The following is a 23,384-nucleotide window of genomic DNA, read 5'->3' on the forward strand; positions in this document are numbered from 1 at the left end:
GCTCCTGCACGACGGTGCGCCGGCATGGGTGTCACAGCAGCGGCTGTCACTCTGCACACAGGGGCCTTGCCCAGGGACACCTGGTCGTGCCGAGATTCTGAACTGACCGGCGTGGGCGCGGCCTGGGCAGCCGAGTTCCGCTCACCTGGACGTCAGTGACCGTTAAACGACAGTTCACCTCGCCGGTTGTCGCAGGCTCGCTGGGAGCCGCGCCCTGCGGCGGCCACTGAGCTGGACAACGGCGACATGGACACGGGCGGCCCTGGAGCAGCGCCGGGGCGACCCCGCGTCCTCGAAAATCCGCGCGGAACTTCAGGGCCTGCACCCGCTCTTGGGAGACAGTGGATGGGGAACAGCGCCGTCCGCCCGCGCGGGGAATCCTGGAGATGCGCGGGGTGGGGGACGCGGGGGACACGAACCCCGGTTTCCCGCGGAGGCCGCAAGCGCAGACTCGGAGGAGGCCCCCTGCGCACGCACGGGCCGTGGAATGGACGTGTCGCCTCGGTCGCCATCCTCTCTGGTCCCAGGTGCCGCCTGGCGGGGAGGACGGGCCGGGCAGCGGCGCCGTGGACAGCGAGGGTCCTGGGGTGAGGAGGGCGAGGCGGCACCCCAGGGCGGCCGGCGGCGACGTGGGTGCGGCTCTCCAGCAGGAGGCTAGGCCCACGCTGGCTGGGCGGGGCGCCCCCCAACTTCGCACGGTGAGTCGTCGGCACCCCCACTTACCACGTGGCAAGCCAGGGCTCAGGGAGGCCGGAACCGTCCCCGGGTGCCCAGCCGCCTGTAGGGATGCCTGGGGCGCGGCACGGAGCTCCCAGGCCGATGTGACGCTGGTGTCCTTGTGACACAGTCAGCCGGTACCTTTCCAGAGGGGGACCCGGCCGGGGACCGCACGGCCAGAGCAGCGCGTGCACAGCGCAGGTTCCCGGGAATGGAACCTGCTGGAGAGCCGCACCCAGCGGCCAAGTAGGGCCACACGTACCGCCACCCACGGATCAGGTGGGGTGCCCCAGGGAACTGCACGGCAGAGCTCCGGGGTCCCCACTTCCATCACGGCGCCCTTGGATGTGCTGGCGTCCCTTATGAAACGGCACACGAGCGCTCTCTGTGACAAAACGACAGCGATGGATCGCGTCGCTTTGAAAGCGTGCCCCGTTACGACTGCAGAAGTGAAAGCCCAGCGTGTCGCCGGTGTCCCCTGCCTGCCTCGCCACCTCCCACTCTGAGCCGCAGGCAGGGACCTCCCTCCTCAGGTGCCCCCTCTCTCCAGGTGCATTTCCTAGCTAAAACAAACAAGAAAAACCCAAAACACCCTCGCTTATTGCAAATTCTTAATTATATTACTTGTTAGAGTCAGGACCGAACCCCACTGCCATTCACCCCATCACTGCATAAAAGGACACTAATGTAAGAATGTACGTGACAGCTCTACGGGAACCACCCTCATTATCCTCATTGTGCTCTACACTCGTGAGAGTTTCTCAGTCTACCCCTGGAGTGTGCCGATCTGGCCCCCCGACCTCATCGAACTCCCCGAGGGCTCCAGGTGGTCCTGTGGCCAGGACTGACCACTCGTGGCGGCCCAGAGCATCCCATCATCCCCACATGCCTCGCAATGGAGAATGCATGGCTTTTTAGACTCAGGCCTGGGGTCACATCCTGTCTCTGATCCTCCTGCAGGCTGCTGAGCACTGGAATGTGGCTACAGCACCCGAGGAACTGTTTTTTTGTTTGTTTCATTAAATTTTATCAGTTTAAATGTAAATAGCCAGGCGTGGCTAAAACCTTGCACCTCCCAGGTTCTGTTGCTGGTTTTCCCTGTTCCTGTCGTTCCTGTCTGATCTTACATCCAAGCGTAGGCAGTTCCATTCTGTTCGTTTACCTCCTTGTGTTCAGTTCTTAAGCGACAGAAGCATCTTCAAGGGAGATTGAAAATCCTCACTGTCATCCTATGTGTTAGTCATCTTACATCCTAACTAGAAGACTTTCCTTCTGCGAACCCAGTTTTTCACAGCTGTGACAGAAGCCGTGATTATGGACACATTACCACAGTTAGGTGTTTTCCTAACTTCACGTGCTAAGCAGGCATCTGCTGGCAGGGTGGCAGGGGTGCTCCACACGTGGCCGCTCCCCCATCGCGTAGCCACAGGCCATTTACTTTGGATGAAGACTCAACAAGAAATGAGTGACAAGAGTCGGGGTTACGTATGAGGCTGATGCCAGATAAATTTTTATTATATTTAGAAAAACTGTAACTGGAAATAAAAGTCACTCGGGACGAAATCAGAGTTTTCAGACACCCTATCATTCTTTAATGGCAGGATTTGCACTCAGTGCCCAAGCCAGGTCTAAGCCAGCCGAGGTGCTGGAAGGCCGAGACCACGGTGGTGCCCAGTAAGCCGAGAAGGGCGACGGAGCCCAGCGCCCCCCGGCTCCGCTTGCTAGGGTCTGAAAAAGAAGGAGGGCAGCGGTCATCGGGCGGCTCCAAACGCCGAGGCTCAGCGTCCACAGGCCGCTCTGTCACGGCGTCCGGGCTGTGCATCGACCCGAGGGGTCAGCCAACTCTACGCAGAGCACAGCGCCACGTAAGGACGACGTGGACCTTACAGGCATGGGACAACGACAGGCCCTGGACCCTCACAGGGTTCCCCTCTTCTTCGAAAAAGTAAGGACCAACCGCGAAAACTGTCTTTCCCCCTCCTCCCTCGGGCACACTGTTAGGGGCGGGGGCTGCGGACTCAGGCTTCTGGGCTTCGAATCCTGTTCCCACGTAGCAGCTCTGTGACCTACACAGAGCCTTGATCGTTCTGAACCTGCTTCCCCATCTATAAATAGGACAATATTATCCACATCTGAGAGCTGCTGGAAGGCGAAACAGCATCTGCAAAGTTCTTAGAACAGCAATTGAAATGCAGAGGATGTCCAATAAAAATAAGTTTTGTTACTAGACGAAGGTTAGTAAAAAGGTGACACACCTGTCACCTAAATATCAAGTTACGTCCCTTTTTCTTAAAGCTCCGCTAAGAAGACAAGCCGAGTAGCATAGGATTTTAACTTTGTCCCCTGGGCAAACGCCTGTGTGCACTTACCTCCTGTGTAATAGCCGTAGGCGTAGAGAACCCGTCCGACAATCCAGGCCAGGCCCAAACCGGAAGCTACTCGCTAAAATAAAAGGGCGCCGTTAGTGTCTGCCTAAGAGCAGGGAGACCTTCACCAACAGCCAGGTTCGGGAAGCCGCGAGGGGAAGCCTGTGTCTCGGGTGGGCCTGGGAGCAGAAGGACCGTGAGCTGAGCTGCCTGTGCTGCATCTCAGGGAGGTCCCCTTGGAGGGGCAGCCCAGAGGTGTGGGGCTCCACTAGGAAAAGGGACAGTGAGCCATGCTGAGAACCCCAGAGCACGCGGCCGTGGAGGGGAAATCCCCAACACCCTTGATTACAGACAGTAACGACTTAAGCAAGATGAAAATGCCTTCCATTTGGCCGCTGTCCTGGGGTGAACCTCCTTTTGATGCAAAGGAGTCAGGAGGATGAGGGGGAGAGAGAGGGCTGTGAGGGTGTGAGCGTCACTGTCCCCAAGCGCCTTTCCAGTTGAGTAGCGCGTGGCCTCGGTGCGGGTAAGGGTACTACCTCAGGACTCTCGTCTGTTTAGATGATTCTGGGTAACGTTAAGTTTCAGTCGGAGCACAAAACGAGCAAAAGGAAAAACGGCAGCCCCACAAGTCACTACCTCTGCTGGTCACTGTTTACTAGAACGATGCCTCGTTACTGGCACCCTAGGAACAGTGCGGCTGCTTGTCCTCAGTCATCCTGAGAGGACTGTCAAGGGCTAAGTGCAAGGCCGGGGACCCGGGCCGTGGAGCGGGGTGGACACCAGGTGCTGCCCGATCTAGAGGGACGGCCGTCTTGTCGCCTGCCAGGACTGGGCTCTTGGAGGCACGAGGGAGAATATCACCTCTATGAGATCAGATTTGTTTCCCTTGAAAAAATACCAGACTTCAAGGTCATGAACGGCGGATGTGCCGTTCCCGGCAGTGCTCAGCAGAGCGTGAGACGCGCAGGTGCAGGCTAAGGACAGGAAGGGGGTGCCTGCGCTCTGCTCAGAGCCCGGCGAGGGGAAACCAGCCCCGAAAAGGAAGCACTCCCTGTCCTCAGCGGGACCCAAGTGGCAAGTAACCTGGCTCAGAAAACCTGTATCTAGGTCGGTGGCCGTGCAGCCTGGCCCCGTCTGTCCCCGCCCGCACGTCCTGCTCAGCGCCGAGTGACGCTGCACCGTTCTTCCCACTGCTCCCCGAGCCACCGGCTCCTGCCTCGGGGCCTGGAGGGTGTCTGCGGCCTCGTGGCACCTGCTCCCTCACCTCCTTTAAGTCTTGCCTAATTGTCACTTCGGCAAGGCCCTCCTCCCTGGCCGCCCCACTCAAACTGTCTCCCCGTTCCGCCTCCCCGGCTGTTTCTTTCTGTGGCTCGCATCTCCTTCAGACGGGCTTGGGAACACACTCAGGGACTGGAAGTCACCTCCAGGAACCCGGGTCTCTGCCCGGCTGCTTCACTGAGGTGACTTCAGGTGGTCAGTAAGTGTTTGCTGCATGAACAAATGAAAGTGCAAAGGGAAACGCTTATGGACATGAACCTTCTGGAATCACAGCTGGGTTCAAATTCTGATTCTTCTATTCTGTAGCTATTTGACCTTGAGAAAGTCACATGATCTCCAAGATGTTTCCCCTTATCTGTAAAAAATGGGGCAAATTCTACCTAAAGAACTCTGTTAGAAGTAACTGAATGAAATTCTTTTAAATACATGGTGCCTGGATGAAATAAATAGTATCCAAGATGAAAACCGCCTGGAAAAACTCACCGGGTGGTAAACACCCCCAACAGCTAGAAAAAACAAGAAGGCCGGATACGCTTCCAACCTGGAACAGACAGGAAGAAACTTTTTAAGGAAGCGCCCCATCTAAGCACGTCCACGCGGGACTGAGAGCCCCTTACCCTCCTCCTCGCCCAGGTGGACACCCGAGAGTAAAAACGCACGGAGCGGGACCAAGCCGCTAAGCCCCGCCCTCTGGGCTGGAGGTGACCGAGAACACGGTGACTCAGGTGACTCAGGGACCGCCAGCCTGACAAGCTGACCAGGAGGGGCGCGTGACTCGGAGCAGACGTCCTCTCAGAGCTGGACGCCCCTCCGTCCCGCGGCGGGTGCGCGCCGCAGGCGGGAGCGCAGCACGGAGGGCGGCTCGGAGGGGACGTCCCCAACCCGCCGTCCGCGCCGCTGTCTGTTCACACACGTTTCTCACGGTGCCGTGCGAGTTGCCCATGACCGCCACGCCGCCACCGCCCCACACAGCGAGCACCGAGCGCGCAGGCGCTGGACGCGCGCCACCCCCGCAGGGGCCCGGGGGGACGCAGGCCACCCCCGCAGGGGCCCCGGGGACGCAGGCCACCCCCGCAGGGGTCCGGGGGGACGCAGGCCCCGCCCCACTCACGTGTTCTGGTGGGCTCGCTGAATGCAGTTGAACAGGTGTCCGTTCTCGGGGTCTGCGCTGTACATGGTCGGGTACTGTGGAAACAGAGCGCCTGCTGGTGACGCGCGCAAGGGCGGCACGCAGCGTCACCGTGAAAATCAAGCCGAAGAATAACCTATCCCAAAGCGTCTTCCATCGCACCCGCGACAGTGACAAGGGCCTGGGTGCTCAGAGGCAGATTCAGTCGCTTTCTGCTAATGCCCAGTAACAAGAATGTGCCAGACTCCCCGCTTCTCTCTGAGGCTACGCGTCCCAGGTGCGTCTGAGATGCAGGGACGCCACCTGAACAAGCCACCCCAGAAGCCATCGAATGCCACGTCCTCGTAAGACTTCCCTCAACGGGGCACAGAAACTGAGTGTGTGAGAGTTTGATGGCATGGCCTTTGAAAAGGACCACACGTGAAAACTTTAAAAGAAGCTCCAGCACGTCTCAGTGTAAGCTGCCGAGCAGAAACAGCTGGAATGGCCCACGGGACAACTCCAGTGACACACAGGACGACGTCCGTGATCTTTCTTCTCATGGGACAGAATGCAAGGAGCAGCGGGCAGGCCTCCCGCGTCCGCTGTCCCAGCCCAGACCAGCCTCCACTGCCCGGGAGGCGGGAAGGTCACGGAGACACCACGTTTGACGCTAGGAAACGCGGCTGCCATCCAACCCTCTAGAAGCCGCTCCTCCCAGCAAACAGCTCCGGGGCCGCCGCCAGGCTGTTCCTCCCGCCCACCGGCTTGGTCTTTCCGCAGGTGGAACCCGCCCCCGGCCCCCCGTGCTCCCTGCCGTCTTCCCGCCAGGAAGGGGCTGAACTTCCCCCAGGCCCGGTCCTGCAGCTGTGGCTTCCACCCCAAACCCACAGTCGGACGGCGAGTTCTGCCCGGACACGCCCACGACAGCACCGTGTCCCCACTCACCTCCACCTTGTACTTCTTGCGGGCCTTGGACACGTTGAAGGCCAGATGGCCGACCATGATGAAGCTGGCGGCCCCCGTCAGCACCACGAAGCCATACTCCTTGGAGAGGACGGCCATGTTGGCTCTGGGGGGAAGGGACAGGTGAGGACGCCGCCCGGCCCTGTGGCCCCGCGCGGCAGGAGCAGCTGTGCCTGGCAGACCGAAGTCGTGAGCAAACCGATGTTTCTAGGAGGTGGTCGGGTGACCGCGTGTCGCAGCCCGGGGTTTGCCGTCACTCAGGGGCGCGACCAGGGCCCAGGTCCTCCTGTGCCAGGGTCTTTGGATCAACAGTGCATTCATGACACTTATCTGCACCCAAGCTGCTCGCGAGGGGCACCCCTACCCCCATTCCCTGGGACGGGGGACACACGGGAACAGGCTGTCTCCATGACCCACACAAACAAGCCGTTTAAAGTAAAGCTTTAACTTTGTCAGAAGCTGCCTGTTTAAGGACAATAAAGTTAACGATGTTTGGCCTAAGTCAAACTCTGCAAGTTGAGACTCCGCTTCCAGGTCCGACCTTGGGACCGGATGCCAGGCTCCCTGGCAGCGTGGGGACACCTGTGTTTGTGCAGCTCTTTTCAGTCACTTTTCCTCTTCCCCGAAATGCCGTGAGCTTCATTTTCTAGCTAAGGAAAGGGGAGCTCAGCTGGAAGAGGGCAGAGCCGAGACCAGAGTGGGTTTCAGAATCCCCCCCGGACACCCAGCCAGCCCAGGCAAAACATGCGGATTCGGTGGCTTAGCCCTCGACGTCTGTTTTTCTGATTTGCAAGGACTTGAGGGAGGAGAAGTCGGTGGCAGGACAGAGAAGTGCCCCTTGGGCAAGTGCTCAGAAATCTAGCCAAAGTGAGCCCGTCCACAGCAGAAATGCAGCCTGGGAGGTCAACCTGGTAACGCCACTCCCCACGCACTCTGCCGAGGTGACAGCGGGTGGCCTGCAGAGGCCACTGTGGGACAGGACAGTGCTGGGGTAGGAGACCGCCTGCCCTTCCCAAGGCTCTTCCTGCAGGAGGTGTGGACCTACCTGCGCAGGAGTCTGGACGGCCCTCTCTGTCCCCTCCCTGCACGCCCGCCAGGGAGGCCTCTCGCTCCTGACCCAGAGTCTCCAGCACGTCCCAGGGCTCCCGCGGGGGAGGGAACTGTCGGCGCCAAGCACAGAGTGCGTGCTCACAGACGCCTGTGGGGTCAGTGTAGCGAGCTGTGACTCCAGGTGGCTCTCAGGAGTGACCTGTCCCACTGAGATGACCGTCCCCTGGCACAGTGCCTGGAATAAAGTAGGCGCCCAACCAATTTCAGTTTCCTTTTTTCCCCTTAAATGTATCGATGGAAACGAATGGAAGCAGCTGGACGTGCGGATGCCTTGAGAAAGAAGAGTCAGAACACAGAGAAAGCTGTCCCCACGGCTGCCGACGACATCAACCCAACGGGGACTGAAAAACGCGTAAGGCTTGTCCTTTAAGGAAAGGATCAGCTCAGTTCACTCCGGGTTCCAAAACCCTTTATCATTTGCTGAATTCTTACTTTCTTAGTAATCCGGGGCAGAGAGGGGGCCATGCTGCACACCGGCCTTCACGGTCCGGTGCAGGTGCGTGCGCTGGGACAGGGGAAACTGGGGTCACAGCGGCCACGCCCCAGGCAGCCACAGCCACGCCCGAGGCAGTGCCAGCAGATAGCGGCCGGGGCGCGGGCTCGAGGAGCTGATAACTGGCACCCACCCGAGCCCTCTCTGTCACCGCCAGCCCCTCTGTCGACCCAGCGAGATGAGGCTGGTGCGGGCGGCAGCTCTGCCCCAGACTCTGTCTTCTGCAAAGTCCCTCTGGAGCTGAACTCTCGAGACGGAGTGGGAATTAAATGGGACACACTGGAGAAGTGCCCGGTAGGAACACTTGACAAATACTGGTCCACGCACAAAGATGCTGTAAATAGTGCTAAGTGTGCACACGTGTCCGTCCACGTGCGCGATACCTCCTAAATAAGGAGATGCTGATTTTCCTGCAGGTCAATAATCTGCTCTGACTTAGGAGTTAGTTCTGATGCTCTCTGCAGCAAGTTCACACTTGGCAAGAGGTGGGTCCACTTTACTCCAGTCAGACTCCCAGCCCAGTCTCACCTCGGCATTCCTGGGGCTCCTGGAGAGCCCACCCCTGCCGCACCCCCAGACCGGGATGGGGCTGACGAGACCAGCTGGTCTCACAGAGCACGCTCCAGCTGAGCCCCTCGGTGTCACCCACACAGGGTGACTCATTTCTTCACTCAGGGCCGAGAACGGGGCTCACAGCAAGGCGAGCGTCTGGTGAGGCAGCTCGGTGCCTTCCAGGACTCGAGCTGAGAGCCTGACGTGTGACAGCCACCCGACTGCCAGCAATCTCTTCACGGCCACTTGTCCCTCAGCAGACCACATGTTCCCGCCTGTCAGATGAGTCAGAATTTACGGCTTCTCGTGTCAGGAGCGGCGCTCACGATGCTACCAGGCGGCCTGCTGAGGCTGTCACTCCCCTGCCGTGGATCAGGTGCACCTCACGCTCCGAGCGGCCCGCAGTGGGACTGCAGGTGAAGGGCTGTTTGAGGGTCCGGTGGGACCGCAAACCAGCTCCTGAGATGACCTCATCCCACGTGGCGGGACAGCACCGTGGCAAATGGCAGCGCCTCCGCGCACCGGACACTTCCTGTCAGAGCCCGTACACGGGCGACAGCCCCGTGAGGGGGTTCCTATCATCGTGCCCATCTCGCAGATGCAGACGGTGAGGCAGACGATTTCCCTAGCGTGTCTAAGGCCCCACGGCTGGTGCGCGCAGGCCCGGGGCCTGGACGCGGCAGACTGGCCCCGTGGCCCTGCTCTCTGCTGCACCGCGGGCCGGCTTTGGCCCTCACCGGGAGTCAGAGCACCCCTTCCCAGATGGGCAGCGCGGAGGAGGAGAAGCGCCTCCTCGGAGCTCCCCGGGGGCGGTGCCGGAGCTCCGCCCAGCTTCTGCAGGGGCAAAGCGCGGGACGGAGCCCGGTGAGCAGGGAGCTAGGCCCAGGACCCCTCGGCCACCCGACACCCAGACTCCTGCCTCTGCAAGGACAGCGTGCCTCCTTCTCCCCAGTCTGGAGCATCTTCTTTCTGTCTCTTTGTTGCTTCGTTGCACTGGCCGGGGCCGTGCGCCGTTGAGCAGCGGTGGTGAGGGGGGGGTGTCCTTGCCTCGTGCCCCGTTTTACAGGAGTGCATTCTCGGTCTTTCTGTTAAAAATCGATGTCAGCTGTGGGTTCCTTATAGGTGCCCCTTTTGAGAATCCTTCAGAAACCTAATTACTTCTGTATTTTTTAAATCAGCAGGACCTTTATTCCTAACTTTCTTATTTATGAAAGTCCTTATTACTAGCCAAACATGATTTTTTCAGGACGCATCAGGGTGGGAGGAGAAAACGGGGAAGAGCATTTTGAAGCGGGTGGGGCGTGGGACTCGGGGGCAGCGGAGAAGCCCCAGGCGGCTGCAGGGTTCTAGGGGGAGGTCAGAACACAGTGGTGCCCTGGAGACCAGCCTGGGGCTCCCGGTCTGTGGGACAGCACTTGGGGCATCAGCTCTTCGGTGCAGTCAGTGAGAAGACAGCCAGCAGATCTGCCGACGGCCACAAGGCGCCCTGCAAAGCTTCACCGTGGGAGTGACCGAACCTGGGCCTGAACGCGGCACTGCTGGTCTGAGCCCTGAGAGACGTGCTCCATCCTGGGGCCGGAGTAAGCCACGCGAGGGTCACGACGGCACCTGGCCCAGGCGCGTGCTGCATGAAATGCAGTGCCAGACCCTCCCGGAAGCGCACCTGCTCCCGAGCTTGCACTTGGCCTCTCCCCTCAATTCCTGCGTCGGCTGCCGCTGGCCGTATCTCGCCGTGGCCAGGGTTCCTTCAGTTACGCAAGCATTGCCCAGGGAGCGCCCTGAATGCTCAGGGGCGAAGCTCGGCTGCGCTATTTACTGGGGTCTCCCTTGGCTGCCAGTAGAAAGCCCCTCAGAGCACAGTCAGCACGGCACGAATGAAGCGAAGGCAGGCTTTACGGTTTCGGGCACTTCTGGGCCATGAAGTGACAATAACTTATATTTTAGAGAAGTAAAATCAGTCAGGTGTTGTTAAGGGAGAGGATTTCCCCTTTCGGCTCTCTCTTTGCCCTCAAACGAATGGGCAGAACCAGCCTGGACAGTGGTACCCCGGCTGCCGTGTGCGAAACTGCTGTCTTTGAACTGCACTGTGATCGCTCACCAGTGTCTTTTTTCATGCCTCCAGGAATGGGACAATGACAAAGCGCTCCTAGGCGGACGCGGAGCCATTCCCCAGTGTTTCATGGGACTCCTGATTTGGCTGCCTGCGCTAAGAGTCCCTTATTTCACACAGCAAAAAAAGTCAACATGTTCATGAGCCTAACGTGAGTATGGCAGCTGGAAGAGCTGGTCTGATCCTCCCAAGTGGACCCCCCCATGTCCCCGGCACAGAAAACTGGGAGGTGGCAGCAGGGTCTGCTCCACCGGCTTAAAGCACCCAGCCTTAGTCACTCCTGCATTAAAGAGGTGATGACATCTGTCTGAGTGTCAACGCTTCGAATGACAGCTAGATTTAAGAAAGGGTGGACATTTAGGAGAAGGAATAATAACCCAGGTGAGGGAAAATAACTCCCCACAACTGTGTTGATACTCAGTAGCTATTTCTCCAAGGGCGACACGCGAACAGCTAGTTCATCGCGCAGACCGTTCCGTTCCTCATTCGCTCGATTATTTACACGAGCAAGGCAGACGCCACGGGCAGGTCGTATGGCGGGCCTCTCCCAGCACCTGACGTTCTGGAAATCCTCGTCGGCGCTGCGGGCGGGGCGTCTGGAAAGCGGAAGCTGACTTCACTGGGGGTGGAAGATCTGCCCCTTTTAGAGATTCAACCGTGACAATCCACACACGTTTAGCCTTACGGTGAGTGAGCCACAGCTCGGTCGGGTAAAACGTTCACACGTTCACGTTCACGTGTCTTTTTACCTCTGGCACTTTGATGAACAACGAGTACCTCACTGCATGGGGGGTGCGGTGGGGGCGGGGTCAGCAAGCTGCTCAAGTCCAGCGACTACTTCCTGGTCTGGGACGCGCCTACAGTGACACAGGCTCCGTCAAGGCCCGATAAGCGCACTGCCTGCGCGTCGTCTCTGAGCGGCCTTCTGTGAGAGGGGGCACGGAGCACACGTGCCTGAGTGCGCTGAGTCTCCCCGGGAAACTGGGGTTGCAGCTCCTCAGCAATGAGAGCAGTAGGTCTGTGACAAGACGGGACAGATCCTAGGTCCCGCTCACTGCTGGTGACGACAGACTTTCCCAAGCAGATTCTCGACACAAAAGGCTCTATGTGTGAGAATTCCTTGCTGTGGTGACACCTCACCTGGAAGCCCTGGGCCCTGCTGGACCGTCTGGGGACCACTGTCCCAGATGTGACCCCAGGAACAGACCACAGGGAACCCCCCGTGGTCTGAGGGCAGGGACCTCACAGGCAGGGAGAGGCTGGGGGAAGCCACGGCCCGCAGAAGAAAACAAAATTCTCAACGATTCGTGAAATGGCTCTGATTTGATGAAGTCACTGCAGGGCGTTTGACCGGATCGGAATGCTCACCTGACGTCCACACCGGCCGCCTTGTTCAGCAAGGCCTCGGAATGAGTCCTTCCCTGACGTGCCCCTTCTAAATACCGTGCAGGGCCACAGCGTGATCCACACTGAGAAGGAAAGATACCCTGCCAAGCGGAGGGAGGCGGCCCGGGAAGGCCGTGAAACAGGACGGTGGCAGACTGCGATGTGGGAGGTGCCGGACAGAGGGAGGACACAGCCAGCACACGGCGTGGAGACAGGCAGGGGCCTACTACGGGCAGGAGGGAGACAAAGGAGCCCTGTGTGTCTGGAGGTCGGTGGTGCGGGCTAGAAGAATGGCAGGAGAGATCAAGTATTGTCGATGATACTTACTAGCATGTATATCATTTACTGTGCGTCAAACAGTCACGGTTCAGGAATATTAATAAGCTCCTCACGGCATTCCTATGGCACGTTATTACTTCTCTTCTGCAGAGGAGGAAACAGCCTGGAAGCTTAAGCCGTCTGCCCAAGATCACATGGCCATCATGGGAGGGCCAAGGGTCACGCACAGCCAGGCAGTCGGCTCCAGGGCCCCTGCTCTTCGTCCCTGCCTGTCAATGAGGGCGAAGCCACCTTTGATCGCCCTGGCCTCTTCTGAAACGTTCCACCTCTTCGGACCCTCTCCTGAGCGTAACGTTAGCAAGAACAGGAGGCTAATAATTAACTCCAAGTGTGTGACTGATTAAAACCTGAGTTCTCTCTAATTGGAGGAAAAAGAAAACTTGGAAAAGATCCCAAAAGGAACTTTTTAAAATGAGGGTCAGCACTGCACTATGACAACAGAGGAGAAGTTGCAGGAAGGAAAAAAATGTCCTCCAATCTTTCAGGTAAGAGGTTTGCAAAGAGCAAAGCAACACAGAAATTGGCACTTTGTTTTTATAGCACGATTTCCACATAAACTGTCCCTTAAGTGGCACTGCACAGGAACCGAGGGGCACAGGGAAAGTAAGGTCTGACTTCCAGAAGGGGAAGAATCACACTGACAAGGTCTGGATTTTCCGTCCCAGGAAGCGTGGACAGACTGCAGTTAGGTCTCAGCAGCTGCAGCGTCCCCACCGGGGGACCAGCCATTGCGAATGAAGGAACCGCCAGGCTGCCAGCTCCTGCCGAGACGGGGCTCTAAGTCTTCCCGTCTGTCTGCACCGGTCATTCACACTTCTCAGGATGGAGAAATAAGATATCACTTCTTTCAACAAGGGCATACTAAGGCAGCAAGATAGAACCCAAGTTCCAGTTAATGAACAGGTCAGATTCTAGAAAGAACTCAGAGGGCAGCAGGGGACCTATGATCTCAAATGCTGGATCCTTCGGAGTGCTTGCAAATGTATGTGGAAGTCGTGCAAACGTCCTGTCTCCCATTGCTTTTCTTCCTACAGTGACATATAGATAGGTAGACACTGTAAGAGACGGCGATGGAATCTCAGGAACCCTATTTTACACAGTGACGACCTACCTGGTAACTGCTAAATTCTTTAAAAAATTTTTTTCCTTTTTCAGGAGGGCAGTATACTCAAGGAGTATTAATGAATTAAGTTGCAAAACCATGGCAGTATATTCTTTGAAACAAATATTGCTTTGAAAAGGAAAAATGGTTCATGGTCACTTGTGGTTGGCAACGGTGTTCTGAATAAAGATTCAGAATATTTAAATATAAATATAGGGAACGATACATTTAAATGCAGCTAGCTGTGCAGTAGGCTTCTGGACAGATTGATTTGTCGTCTACTTCATTCCCGATTGTCCCAAGGGCTTTTCAGCATTTCTCTGGATAACGGGGTGAAGCCCTTCTTTTGTGTATGCTCGGTCTCTCTGCCATCCACTAATTGGAAGGTTCCCTTTCAAGACTGAGTCTCCCCAGAAATCTAGGACAGCAGAAGGGTTTCTAATCGAGGGGGAGACTGCCCTTCTCCGGGAGGTCCCAGAGTGCAGCCCCATGGCCGGCCCCCCGTGTCTCTACCAGTATGTCTGTGCTGTATATAGTAACATGGCTTCAGGCAGAAAAAAAAAGAAAAGGTGCTTGACAAAGTTTTCTATTTCTGTAACGCTGTGTCAGGAAGGAGGCTTAACAGAACGTCTTCCCTGCCGCTAACAGTATTTGTTTGGATTTCAGATGTTAGTTTTATTTAACTCAGCTACATTTAACGCCTGTGAGGATAAACATTCTTGATCCCTCTATTCAGAGACCAGTGAACCAAATTCATTGAATTAAATTCCTTGAACTGAATTCATTGAACTAAAGCACAGCCTGTAACTGACCAATAAGTAACCTTGGGTGCCTCCCCACACTGCAGGCCGGCGTCTCCAAACCTCGCAAGGGACGCTGGGCTCCAGCCCCCACGCGCAGAGGCATCTCACATCTGCGCAGTGGGGCAGGGCCACGCCCGGGGCCACAGCACCTGCAAGGGCCACACAGCCGCAGAGCCGTAGGTGAGCTCCCTCCCGGGCGCCCTTTCTGCTGGTCAGGGATGGAAGCCCCAGCCCCGCCGCTCCCTTCCTACCCGCCCTCGGCCGCCGCTGCAATTCCCTTCACCTCCTTTTCCACACTCACTTGTCCCCTAAGTTAGCTCGTAAACTCGTGACTCCCAAGGAAAGTATTAGCAGAAGCCACAATTCGGGAATGACTCACCAACGAGTTTCCGGTCCCTTCCACACCCTGCAGCCGCCCCTCCGCTGTGGCCCGCGGGCTCCGGGCAGCGACACCAGATAGAGGGGGAAGTTCTCAGAACCCCAAGGCAGGACCGTGAATGAAGAGTCCGCCTCGCTCCCTGCGGGGTCTCCAGCTCCAAGGCAGAGGTAGGAAACGACCCACTTAAAGGTTCCACTACGAACTGGCAAACGTTTCTATGAGGCAGGAGGAAAACAAACACAATTCCCCAGGGGCCCTCGGAGGGGCCCTAGCGACACTTCCACATCCGCAGCGCGCGCGGCGCCCCAGGCCGCTTTCAAAGCGCTGTCGCCGCAGGCCCTGCACGGCCCGCTGCCCTGCAGTGCCCTCTACCCTGCACTGCCCGCTGCCCTGCACTGCCCGCTGCCCTGCACTGCCCGCTGCCCTGCAGTGCCCGCCCATCCTGCGCACCAGAGCTGCCGCTGGCGAGGCCGCGCGGGCTCCCGAGACACGGCCCCGGGGAGGCGGCGAGTGCAGGACGCGGCTGGGGAACGGCTGACCTTGAGAATCTGCCTGAGTTAGACAGCGAGGCCGGGCCGGCCTGGACGCTGCACACCCGCTCCACCCAGGGCGGGACGCAGGGCAGGTGGAGGGCGAAGGGGATGGAAAGGGAGAAAGCAGTCTACGGACAAGAAGCGGTGGAGAGAGCGAGTCCCCGTTCGGCTCGGGTGGCAGATATGGGCGGTGCCCAGCGCCGGAGCCGAAGGGCCCCCGAGGGCAGAGGGCCGGCGCGCGTCGCTGCCCGCACGTGCGGGCACTCACCTGGGTCACCTCCGCCGGGCTGGTGCAGACCGCAGCTGCGTAGCGAAGTGTGGGTGCGGCGCCCAGGGCCTCGGGCGGGCCCCGCCCACTGCCAGGCCCCGCCCCCAGGCGCGAGGCCGCGCCCCCAAGGCCGGGCTGCGGGCGCCGGGCTGCGGGCTGCGAGGCCGAGACTGGATTTGCGTCTTCTCCACGGTTACCCGCCGATTTGCCCCTCGGGGGCCCAAGTTTATGAGTCGAGTCCCGCAAGTGCCTCTGTGGCCGCCGTCCTGAACTGTCCCCGCTAGTTCGTGCTTCCCGGGTTGGATGTGCAGAACGGTCGCACGTTAGTAATTTGTCCCCAGCAGAGCCACCGTCGCCTGCGCCCGCGCGCTCCGCGGCGGGGCGCGGCGCGGGCCTGCAAGGCGCAGGCGCGGAAGCCGGAGGCGCGGACTCGGGGCTGCGGGGCGTGCGCGTTTCCCTCGCTAGGTGGTGGCGCCCTGAGTCACTGTGGCCGAGAGCCCGAGCCGCGCGCGCCCTCGCGGTTCTGTCCCGGGGACCGCCGAGCCCCAGCCGCGCCTGCTGTCCAGCCCCGGGCGGGCTCGTCGGTGGCGGCCCGAGTGTGGCCGAAGGAGCAGGCCTTGCTCCTGAGCCCCGCGACCTCGGCTCCCCCTGCGGACGCCCCACGCCCTGCGAAGGGTCGCCGCATCCGGGCATCCCAGCCCCCCGGGGGTGCGCCCCCCCCTGCGGGAGCGCGGGAGCCCAGCGTTTTCAGGGGCAGGCGCGGAAACGGGCCGGACGCGGGATCTCAGGAGGCTCGAGGCTGGCCGTGTGATCCTCTTGATTGGGTTGTCACGTCCACGCGTCCAAAAGTGCTGTGAGGGCCCGTAAAACCTTTGCCGTTGCTGCTTCAGCAGCTTCCAGCCATTCTCCTATTTTAGGGCTTCCGGCCCGTTGGTGGTCAAGTGCTTGTTTTGATCGAACACTGGAGGGAGGGTAGGAACGCTTCTCTGCCTTACGGAGGGAGATCGTCCCCCTCTGCCTGCTGTAGACTGACCGTCCCCCGCCCCCATTCATATCTTGAAGCCAAATCCCCGGTGTGTTGGTACTTGGAGGAGCTGCCTTTGGGAGGCGACCCGTCAGGAGGGTGGAGCCCTCATGAATGGGATTAGTGCCTGGATAAGAGAGACCCGGAGAGCCAGACTGCTGACTGCGAACCGGGAAGCCGGCTCTCAGGACGCACCCCATCTGCTGGCACCTTGATCTGGGTCTTTCCAGCCTCCAGCACTGAGAAATAACTGTTCCCTGTTTAAGTCACCCGGCCTGTGATGCTTTCGTTACAGCAGCGGAAGGGAGTGAGGCACTTGCTGGCCGGTCAGCGTAAGGAAAGGCAGCTCGAGGTGGTAGAAGGATTGATCGGAGAAGCAGGAACGTAATTCTGGCCCCTCCCGTTTTCCCCGTTTGACCACAGATGACCACAGACAAGGACTTAACCGCTCAGGACCTCCTTTTAAAAGTCTCATTACAAAAGCCATATTTGTTGATTATAGAAATATTGGAAAATAGAAGCTTTTCTAATCATTCCATTAAAAATTGCAACTTGCTTCTCAAGGCGCTCCTTATCCCCCTCTGTCGCTTTATTTTCTACCATCTGACTTATTTTGGAATTTAATTAATTAGTTCATGACCTGGCTCCCCCGATCCAGGAAAAGTCGCAAGACGATTGGGGATATGGCCTCTTCACTGCCACATCCCCACGGCTCGGAAGAGCCTGGCATGGAGTAGACACAGTAACCGTTCATTAAATGAATGCGCGGACGACCAGTTCCTGCTGCCCAGCGGTCTGGGACTCCCTGGGTTCCTGACCTTTTTATAAAGCCCGAACGGCCCGCCTTCCACTGACTCTGTGAGCCCCAACCCCGGCCTTCCAAGACACATTCTATCCAGCGAGTCAGCCAGTTTCCCTCGCACGCGGAACCACTTCCTGGATCGTGGGCTTCCCGGCCACAGGGTGTCCGAAACCGCACGCGAGACCTTTCCCGTCAAGCCTTCACGTGTGCTGCGAAGGACGTCATCTAAGTCGTTGCCTCTGCTAGAAACATGGCGTCATGCCTTGCTCTTCACTCCCTGGGCCTGGGACTTGGTCCTGCAGTGGAATTCCAGAATAGCCATTTATTTAGCTGCGCGATTCTGGGGGGAAATGACGTAAGTTCTCAGAAACTCGCTTTGTCTTTTTACCTGCAAAATTAGTCTACCAGCCCCTGTTCTACCTGGCAGTTGTGAAGACGGCACATAGTCTGGGCCTACAGTAGGCCTTTAACAAATGCCTCTGTTTCCGATTCTTACTGATGGCACCCCAAAACAGGCTCCTTCCTAGTCCCTCTGCCCGAGTGTAGGCCGCGAGTCTCCCCGGACCCTGGACGGTTGAAGTAGGCTTTGACCCGGCTTCTCTTTCGAAATCCACCGCCCAGCAACCATTCCTCGTCTGCAGCCCCTTCCTGAAGCAGACCCGTTTGACGGCTGTCTGACGGCTGACCCGTGCCGTTAGGGTGGCGTCCAGACTCTTAGACATGGCATTTCAAACTCTTTAACAATCTAGCCTCACATAAGTTTTCCAGAATCCTCTCATTTAATGTTAATTGAGTAAACATTTTTTGAGTGCCCAGTAGAAGGCAGGCAGTAATGGAACTTGTGTTTTAGCAGGGGACTTATTAATAAAAGCAAGCCAATCACTGATGGGGATTGAGATTTCAACCTGCAGCTTTAGGAATGTTGGAAAATCTCAGTCATCTCCTTTGTGCTTCTGCCACCCACCATGAAAAGAGCATGCTTCCGGCAGCCACTCCCGCTTCACCAGAGTCCCAGAACGAGACGCGGCTCGCAGGTCCAACCCTGACAGGCAATCCGCAGCCGGGTGTGGCTGAAACGACCAAGGCCAGCCAAGCCTAGCACAGTCACGGCCACGCTGCAGACTTCTGTGTGAGGCATAAATCTTTATTGTAACTCTCTGCGAGTTCGGTTTTGTTTGTTATTTTAGCAAAACTGGAATAATACAGAGATGGAGCCGAGAGACCATGCTTGTGGGCTAGATGCGTGGGCACGGAAAAGGAAGAAATCAAGGCTCTGTCTTGAGCAACAGAATGGAGAAAGGCATCATTCACCAAGGAATTACCAAGGCAGAGAAGATTAGTGGAGGGAAGGATTTGGTAAGAGAGTCAAGTTCAGTTTGGGACTCCTGGCATAGTCTGGGCAAAAAACCTCAAAAGAGCAATGGCTGAACGTGATAGATCATTCTCGTTCGCAGAGCACTGCAGTGCAGGTGCTCAGTGGACGATGTCCCAAGCGCTCACTCATGAGTCCACGCTCTTTCTGGCTTGCGACTCTGCCCTGCCGCAGAGCTCCGTCCCGCCGCCTGGGAGGCTAGGACATGCCTAGCCGGGGACTCCAGGTGACGTGGCGAACAGCTAGCTAGTCCCTGCAGCACGTCTTACTTTGAGACGCCTCAGGTAGTCAGGAGGAGAAGTTTTGGGAAATCTAAATAAGGGACAACATGGAATACGATCATCTACAATTTTGTGACTGGACATTATTACTTTTAACGTTTTCTGTGCATTCTTTCCATCTTCCTCTTCTGTGCATACGTGACAATAACGTACGTGGGGACATTTCGAGACAGGGCCGGAGTGGCCGTGGCAGAGGAACCGCCCTGCCCTCTCACTCTGTGACACTTTGGACTCTGGAAACTGGGCCGAACATCCTTGCGATCGGGCCACACCAGCCTGTCTCCCAAACAGCAGTTCGTGAAGCGCTGGGTAAGCAGCTGGCCACAGCCATTTGTCCTGGAGGTAGAATCAGTGACCAGTCCATTAGCACAGCGGAGACCTCGCTCCTAGTCACGAAATTATTCCCTCCCTTTGTTCATCAAAGCTCCTTGCCTTCACCCGTCATTGGGACACAATCTGGGTTTCTACCCGAATCTTTTGGATCCCAAAGAAAAGCTTATGGCCTCTCATTTTGGCTTTCTATTTTTAGGTTAACACATATAAAAATATATTTTAAAATGGCATCATGTTAAACGACCTATCGAAATGGCATATACTCACTAGTAATGCCACATGGAATATTGTGGATGTGCATTATAATACTGTCTGTCTGAAGGCGGCCACTGTGAACTTTCTAATTCCACACACGTACATCCTGTCCATCATCTCTATATCTGTCCACTTATCTAGCTCTAGATCTTTATGTCTATGAGTTAATTTATTGTCTAGGTATCTTTGTATCTTATGTTTCTGTGTATATTTCTGTCTGTACTCTATGTATGTACTCGTTAATCTATTTTTCTGTCTATCATCTACTATATATAGGTCTATGCGTTTATCTACCTAGGTTTGTTTGTTTCTTTTTTTTTTTGCATATGTCATATATCTATGTATTTATCAGTTGATAATTATCAATTATTAATCCTGTCTTTGTATCTGTTACATATCTATCCATCGTCCATCTGTTTATTTATGAATGTATGTATCCATGTATCTATCACCTATCTGCATGTATGTATCATTTTTATTACATAAAAGACTTTCTGCTATGCACTTTGCCACTTTGTTTCTTTCACCGGATGCATCTTAGAGACCTTCCACGTGAGTACTTGGAGAGCTCTCGTTCTCTTCTTTGAAGGTGGCATTGTGATCATCATAAGGATGTACGAAGAATGCATTTAAAATTTATCCTTATTTGACTGTGCTCTCTAACATATGTAAAGTACACACACACACACACACACACACACACACACACACACACACACACACTAAGTTGCCGGGCAGAAACGGAACCCTGCACCTGGGCCTTTGAGATGGACCCCTCCTCAACTGCAGCCTTATCCCTACTGACAAGTCACTCTGTCCTGACTTTTGTGATGATAATTTTCTTGCATTAAAAAAGTTTTCTTACCACCTGTGGATGCGTTTCTAAATAAGTTAACTAACTTTTCTGTTTATGAACTCTGTTCGAGTGGAACCGTGCTTTGTTTTGTTGTTTCTTGCTGCTTTTGCTCCATGTTCTATTTACGAGATTCATCGTGTGTCGGCAGGTACCTGAGTTCATCTTCCTCCTAGTCGTGTTCCACTGTGTACTAAATCGCACTTCAAAAAAATTAATTCTAACGTTGATGGATATTTGGATTGTTTCTAGTGTGGAAAATGGTTTCGTGAACGTACTTATAGATGTATTTTGGTGTTCACGTGCACCAGTTTTAAAGGTATATTTCTAGGACTGGAATTTCTAGGTCATGGGTTTGTCAACTTCACTGGGCAGTGCCAAACCTTTTCTAAATGTTAGCCCCCTTCCCTCTGCACCCCGTAGGCAGTACGGGAGACTTCCCATTGCTCCCCATCCTTGCCAACCCTTGGTGCTGTCAGACGATTAAACTATTTTTTACCAGTTTCCTGCTGATGGTCGATTTAATTGTTTTTTTCTCTTTCCTTTAAAATTTTTTCGCTCTTACAAACTGTGAGGAACCTAGCCTCATAGATGCTCTTGGCAAGATTTTATAAATATATCCGTAGTAGCTCTAACCAGGGTGGGCCACGAGGGCCCCGTGCCCACATTTTCAACAGCGATGGCTGCCATCAGTCTTCAATAGTTTGTCAGTCTCGCAGGTTTTTATTTCATTTTTCTTTTGATTTGCACTTACCTAATTACTAGTATGTTTTCCTATTCGTTTCTATTTAATGGCTGAAACTTTTTTTCTTTGAAAAACGTTAATTTTTACCTTTCACCTATTTTCATGTTAGATTATCATTTTTTTCTTCTATAAGGTTTTTATAAATTAAGGAAATCAGCCCTTTGCTGCATTTATATCGTGAATATATTTTGCTTAGACTGACGTCTATTCCATAGAGAAAAAATCGTGTGTTCAGATTTGTCAGTTTTCTACTTTATTGTCTCTAGGTTTTATATTCTTTCTAGAAAAGCCTTTCCTACCATCACCTGTGCTTCCTTTTTGAAATGTTATGGTTTGGTGTATATTAAACTCCTTGACACATGTTATCTCTCTGATAATTTGTACTTAAACCTTCAGGACACCACACTGAAGGGACGCATTAGGAGTCGAGCCCCGTGCCCCCGCCCCAGCTTCTCAGTGGGTCCGTTTCCCCTCCTTGTTGAAAACGCCACCCTCACGGTGGACCGAAGCGCCATTCGTATTGGGGTCTGTTTTTGGATCTGCCATTTCGTTTCACCGAAGTCTATGTTTTCTCTCCAGTATAAAAACAGTTTTAAATGTCGTTCGTGCCTGGGTTTTACTGAGGAAAACACCTTCTTTTTCCTTAACTGGAAGTCAAAGGCTTACAAACCAGGGAGGACACAGGCCCTCGGCGCACGTCTGAGCAAGGTTCTGTGGGCAGAGGGGTAACAGGTGGCCTGGCACAGAGGACAGTGGGCCAGACGTGCCAGGGCACGAGGGTGCCATGTTCCCGGGGGTTCCTGATCAGGAGGAAATGCTCTGTGTACACGTGACACTGCAAGTTAGGCAAGCAGGACTCAGGAGGGCCCGCGTCGGGGGCAAAGTCCGAATTCTCTCAAGGTGGCAGTGGAGCCAGTGACGAGGTGATTCATTTCTCCTTATCTAAGTAGTTACAGTGTAACGAGCTGCAGGGACTTCCAGTGGCTGTGGGAGGAGGTGGACAGTGGCTTCGGGTAGAAAAGAGAACTGTCCTAGCAGAACTTCGATGACCTTACACCCTCAAGAAATGGCTCGGTTTTGGCGAAGGAGAAAGGCCTTTCAATAACACAATTTATCTCGTTTTTATTATTTTGAATGGATAAGTCTCTCGAGTGCATCGCGACCATCCCTCTCCTATTTCTAAAATGTTCATTGATGTCGTTCGGGCACAAACATTAAGTAAATTAAGTAAAAACATTAAGTAACTCAGCCAGCGCGGAAAAGGCACAGCTCCCAAGGCCACCTCGTCCTAGCCTGGGGCGACCGCTTTTCAGCCCTGTGTTTGCTCTGCCTGCCGGTTGCCTCGTCACCGTCACGTATCATGCGTGTGCTGCCTCTCGACACGGCAGCTGTAGACACCGTTCCTTGACTGTGAACTGTGCCCGTTACTTCCACAGCCCCCGCCCCACCCACCTCATCCGCTCCGAGCCACGGGCGCGGTCTCCGTTTCCCGCTTCTCCAGAGGCGCGTCTCTCGGCTCCCTGCTTTCGACCTTTGTTCTTACACTTTGCTGCCCTCGCTCCGCCTGCTTCCGTTTCTCTACATATTTTAACTATGTTTTTACTTCACGAAGTCAAGACCGATAACATCCGCCCTCTGTCCCTCTGTTCTGTAAGCGCGGTTAAGTCCTCAATGATTTGTTCATAGTTTGACCCGAACGGTTGGAAATCAGATAATCAGCGTCGACATTAGGATGACTTTGTAGATGTTGTTCATCGCATAACCGGCCATCCCGTTGTTCTTCCTTCCCCCCGTTTCTGTTATTTTGTGTCTAGCGTTGTGATCTGTGTGCCACTAAATGGCGAACATAGCCGATGGTCAAGTTCAAATGGAATCGCTCCCGCTCCTCAAACAGGGGCATAGTCCGCGTGGGGCGACTTCCCTTAGTGTGAAGGCGCTGGCCATGCGCCAGCGCTCATCCTTCACCTCTCTCGTGACTCACCGTCTTCCCCAGCGCAGGCCGCTGAAGCACGACACCAATGGCTTAGAGAACATACATTTATTTCCCACAGCTCTGGGGGCTGGAAGTCTGAGATCAGGGTGCCCGCATATTTGGTTCTTAGCGAGGGCTTTCTGGCTGCCTTCTGGTCGTGTCCTCCCATGGCAGATAGATAGATGACAGATGATGGACGGATGGATGGATGGATGATAGATAGATAGATAGATA

The 23,384-nt window shown here is 55.6% G+C and overlaps 2 protein-coding genes across 11 annotated transcripts in view; one reads left to right on the plus strand and one right to left on the minus strand.

Annotated features, from left to right (window-relative positions):
* Positions 1–2,198: 2,198 nt before the first annotated feature.
* MGST3 (microsomal glutathione S-transferase 3) lies at positions 2,199–16,676 on the minus strand. 4 transcript variants are annotated; one of them, XM_039881581.1, is made up of 6 exons: positions 15,514–15,672; positions 6,421–6,544; positions 5,476–5,549; positions 4,848–4,905; positions 3,087–3,159; positions 2,199–2,445 (listed from the first exon to the last, which is right to left on the minus strand). In XM_039881581.1, exons 2-6 carry the CDS (start codon positions 6,535–6,537, stop codon positions 2,309–2,311), a joined length of 459 nt encoding a protein of 152 aa, XP_039737515.1. In that variant the 5' UTR covers positions 6,538–6,544; positions 15,514–15,672; the 3' UTR covers positions 2,199–2,308. The 4 variants fall into 4 exon arrangements, with proteins under 4 accessions (XP_039737515.1, XP_039737516.1, XP_039737517.1 ...); XM_039881582.1 differs by lacking the exon at positions 15,514–15,672 and adding an exon at positions 14,713–14,852; XM_039881583.1 differs by lacking the exon at positions 15,514–15,672 and adding an exon at positions 12,417–12,512.
* Positions 13,456–23,384, plus strand: part of RXRG (retinoid X receptor gamma) — a 121,671-nt gene continuing 111,742 nt past the window's right edge. For 2 of the 7 annotated variants that reach the window (XM_039881574.1, XM_039881577.1), the window contains exon 1: positions 13,456–14,513. The gene's annotated coding sequence lies outside the window, so the exon portion shown is untranslated. Of the gene's footprint in view, positions 14,514–14,743; positions 14,880–18,726; positions 19,302–23,384 lie in introns of those variants that run through there. The other 5 variants (XM_039881571.1, XM_039881572.1, XM_039881575.1 and 2 more) reach the window with 3 other exon arrangements.

This window comes from Pteropus medius, unplaced genomic scaffold (assembly GCF_902729225.1).
Source record: "Pteropus medius unplaced genomic scaffold, Ma_sr-lr_union100, whole genome shotgun sequence".
Taxonomy (NCBI): domain Eukaryota; kingdom Metazoa; phylum Chordata; class Mammalia; order Chiroptera; family Pteropodidae; genus Pteropus; species Pteropus medius.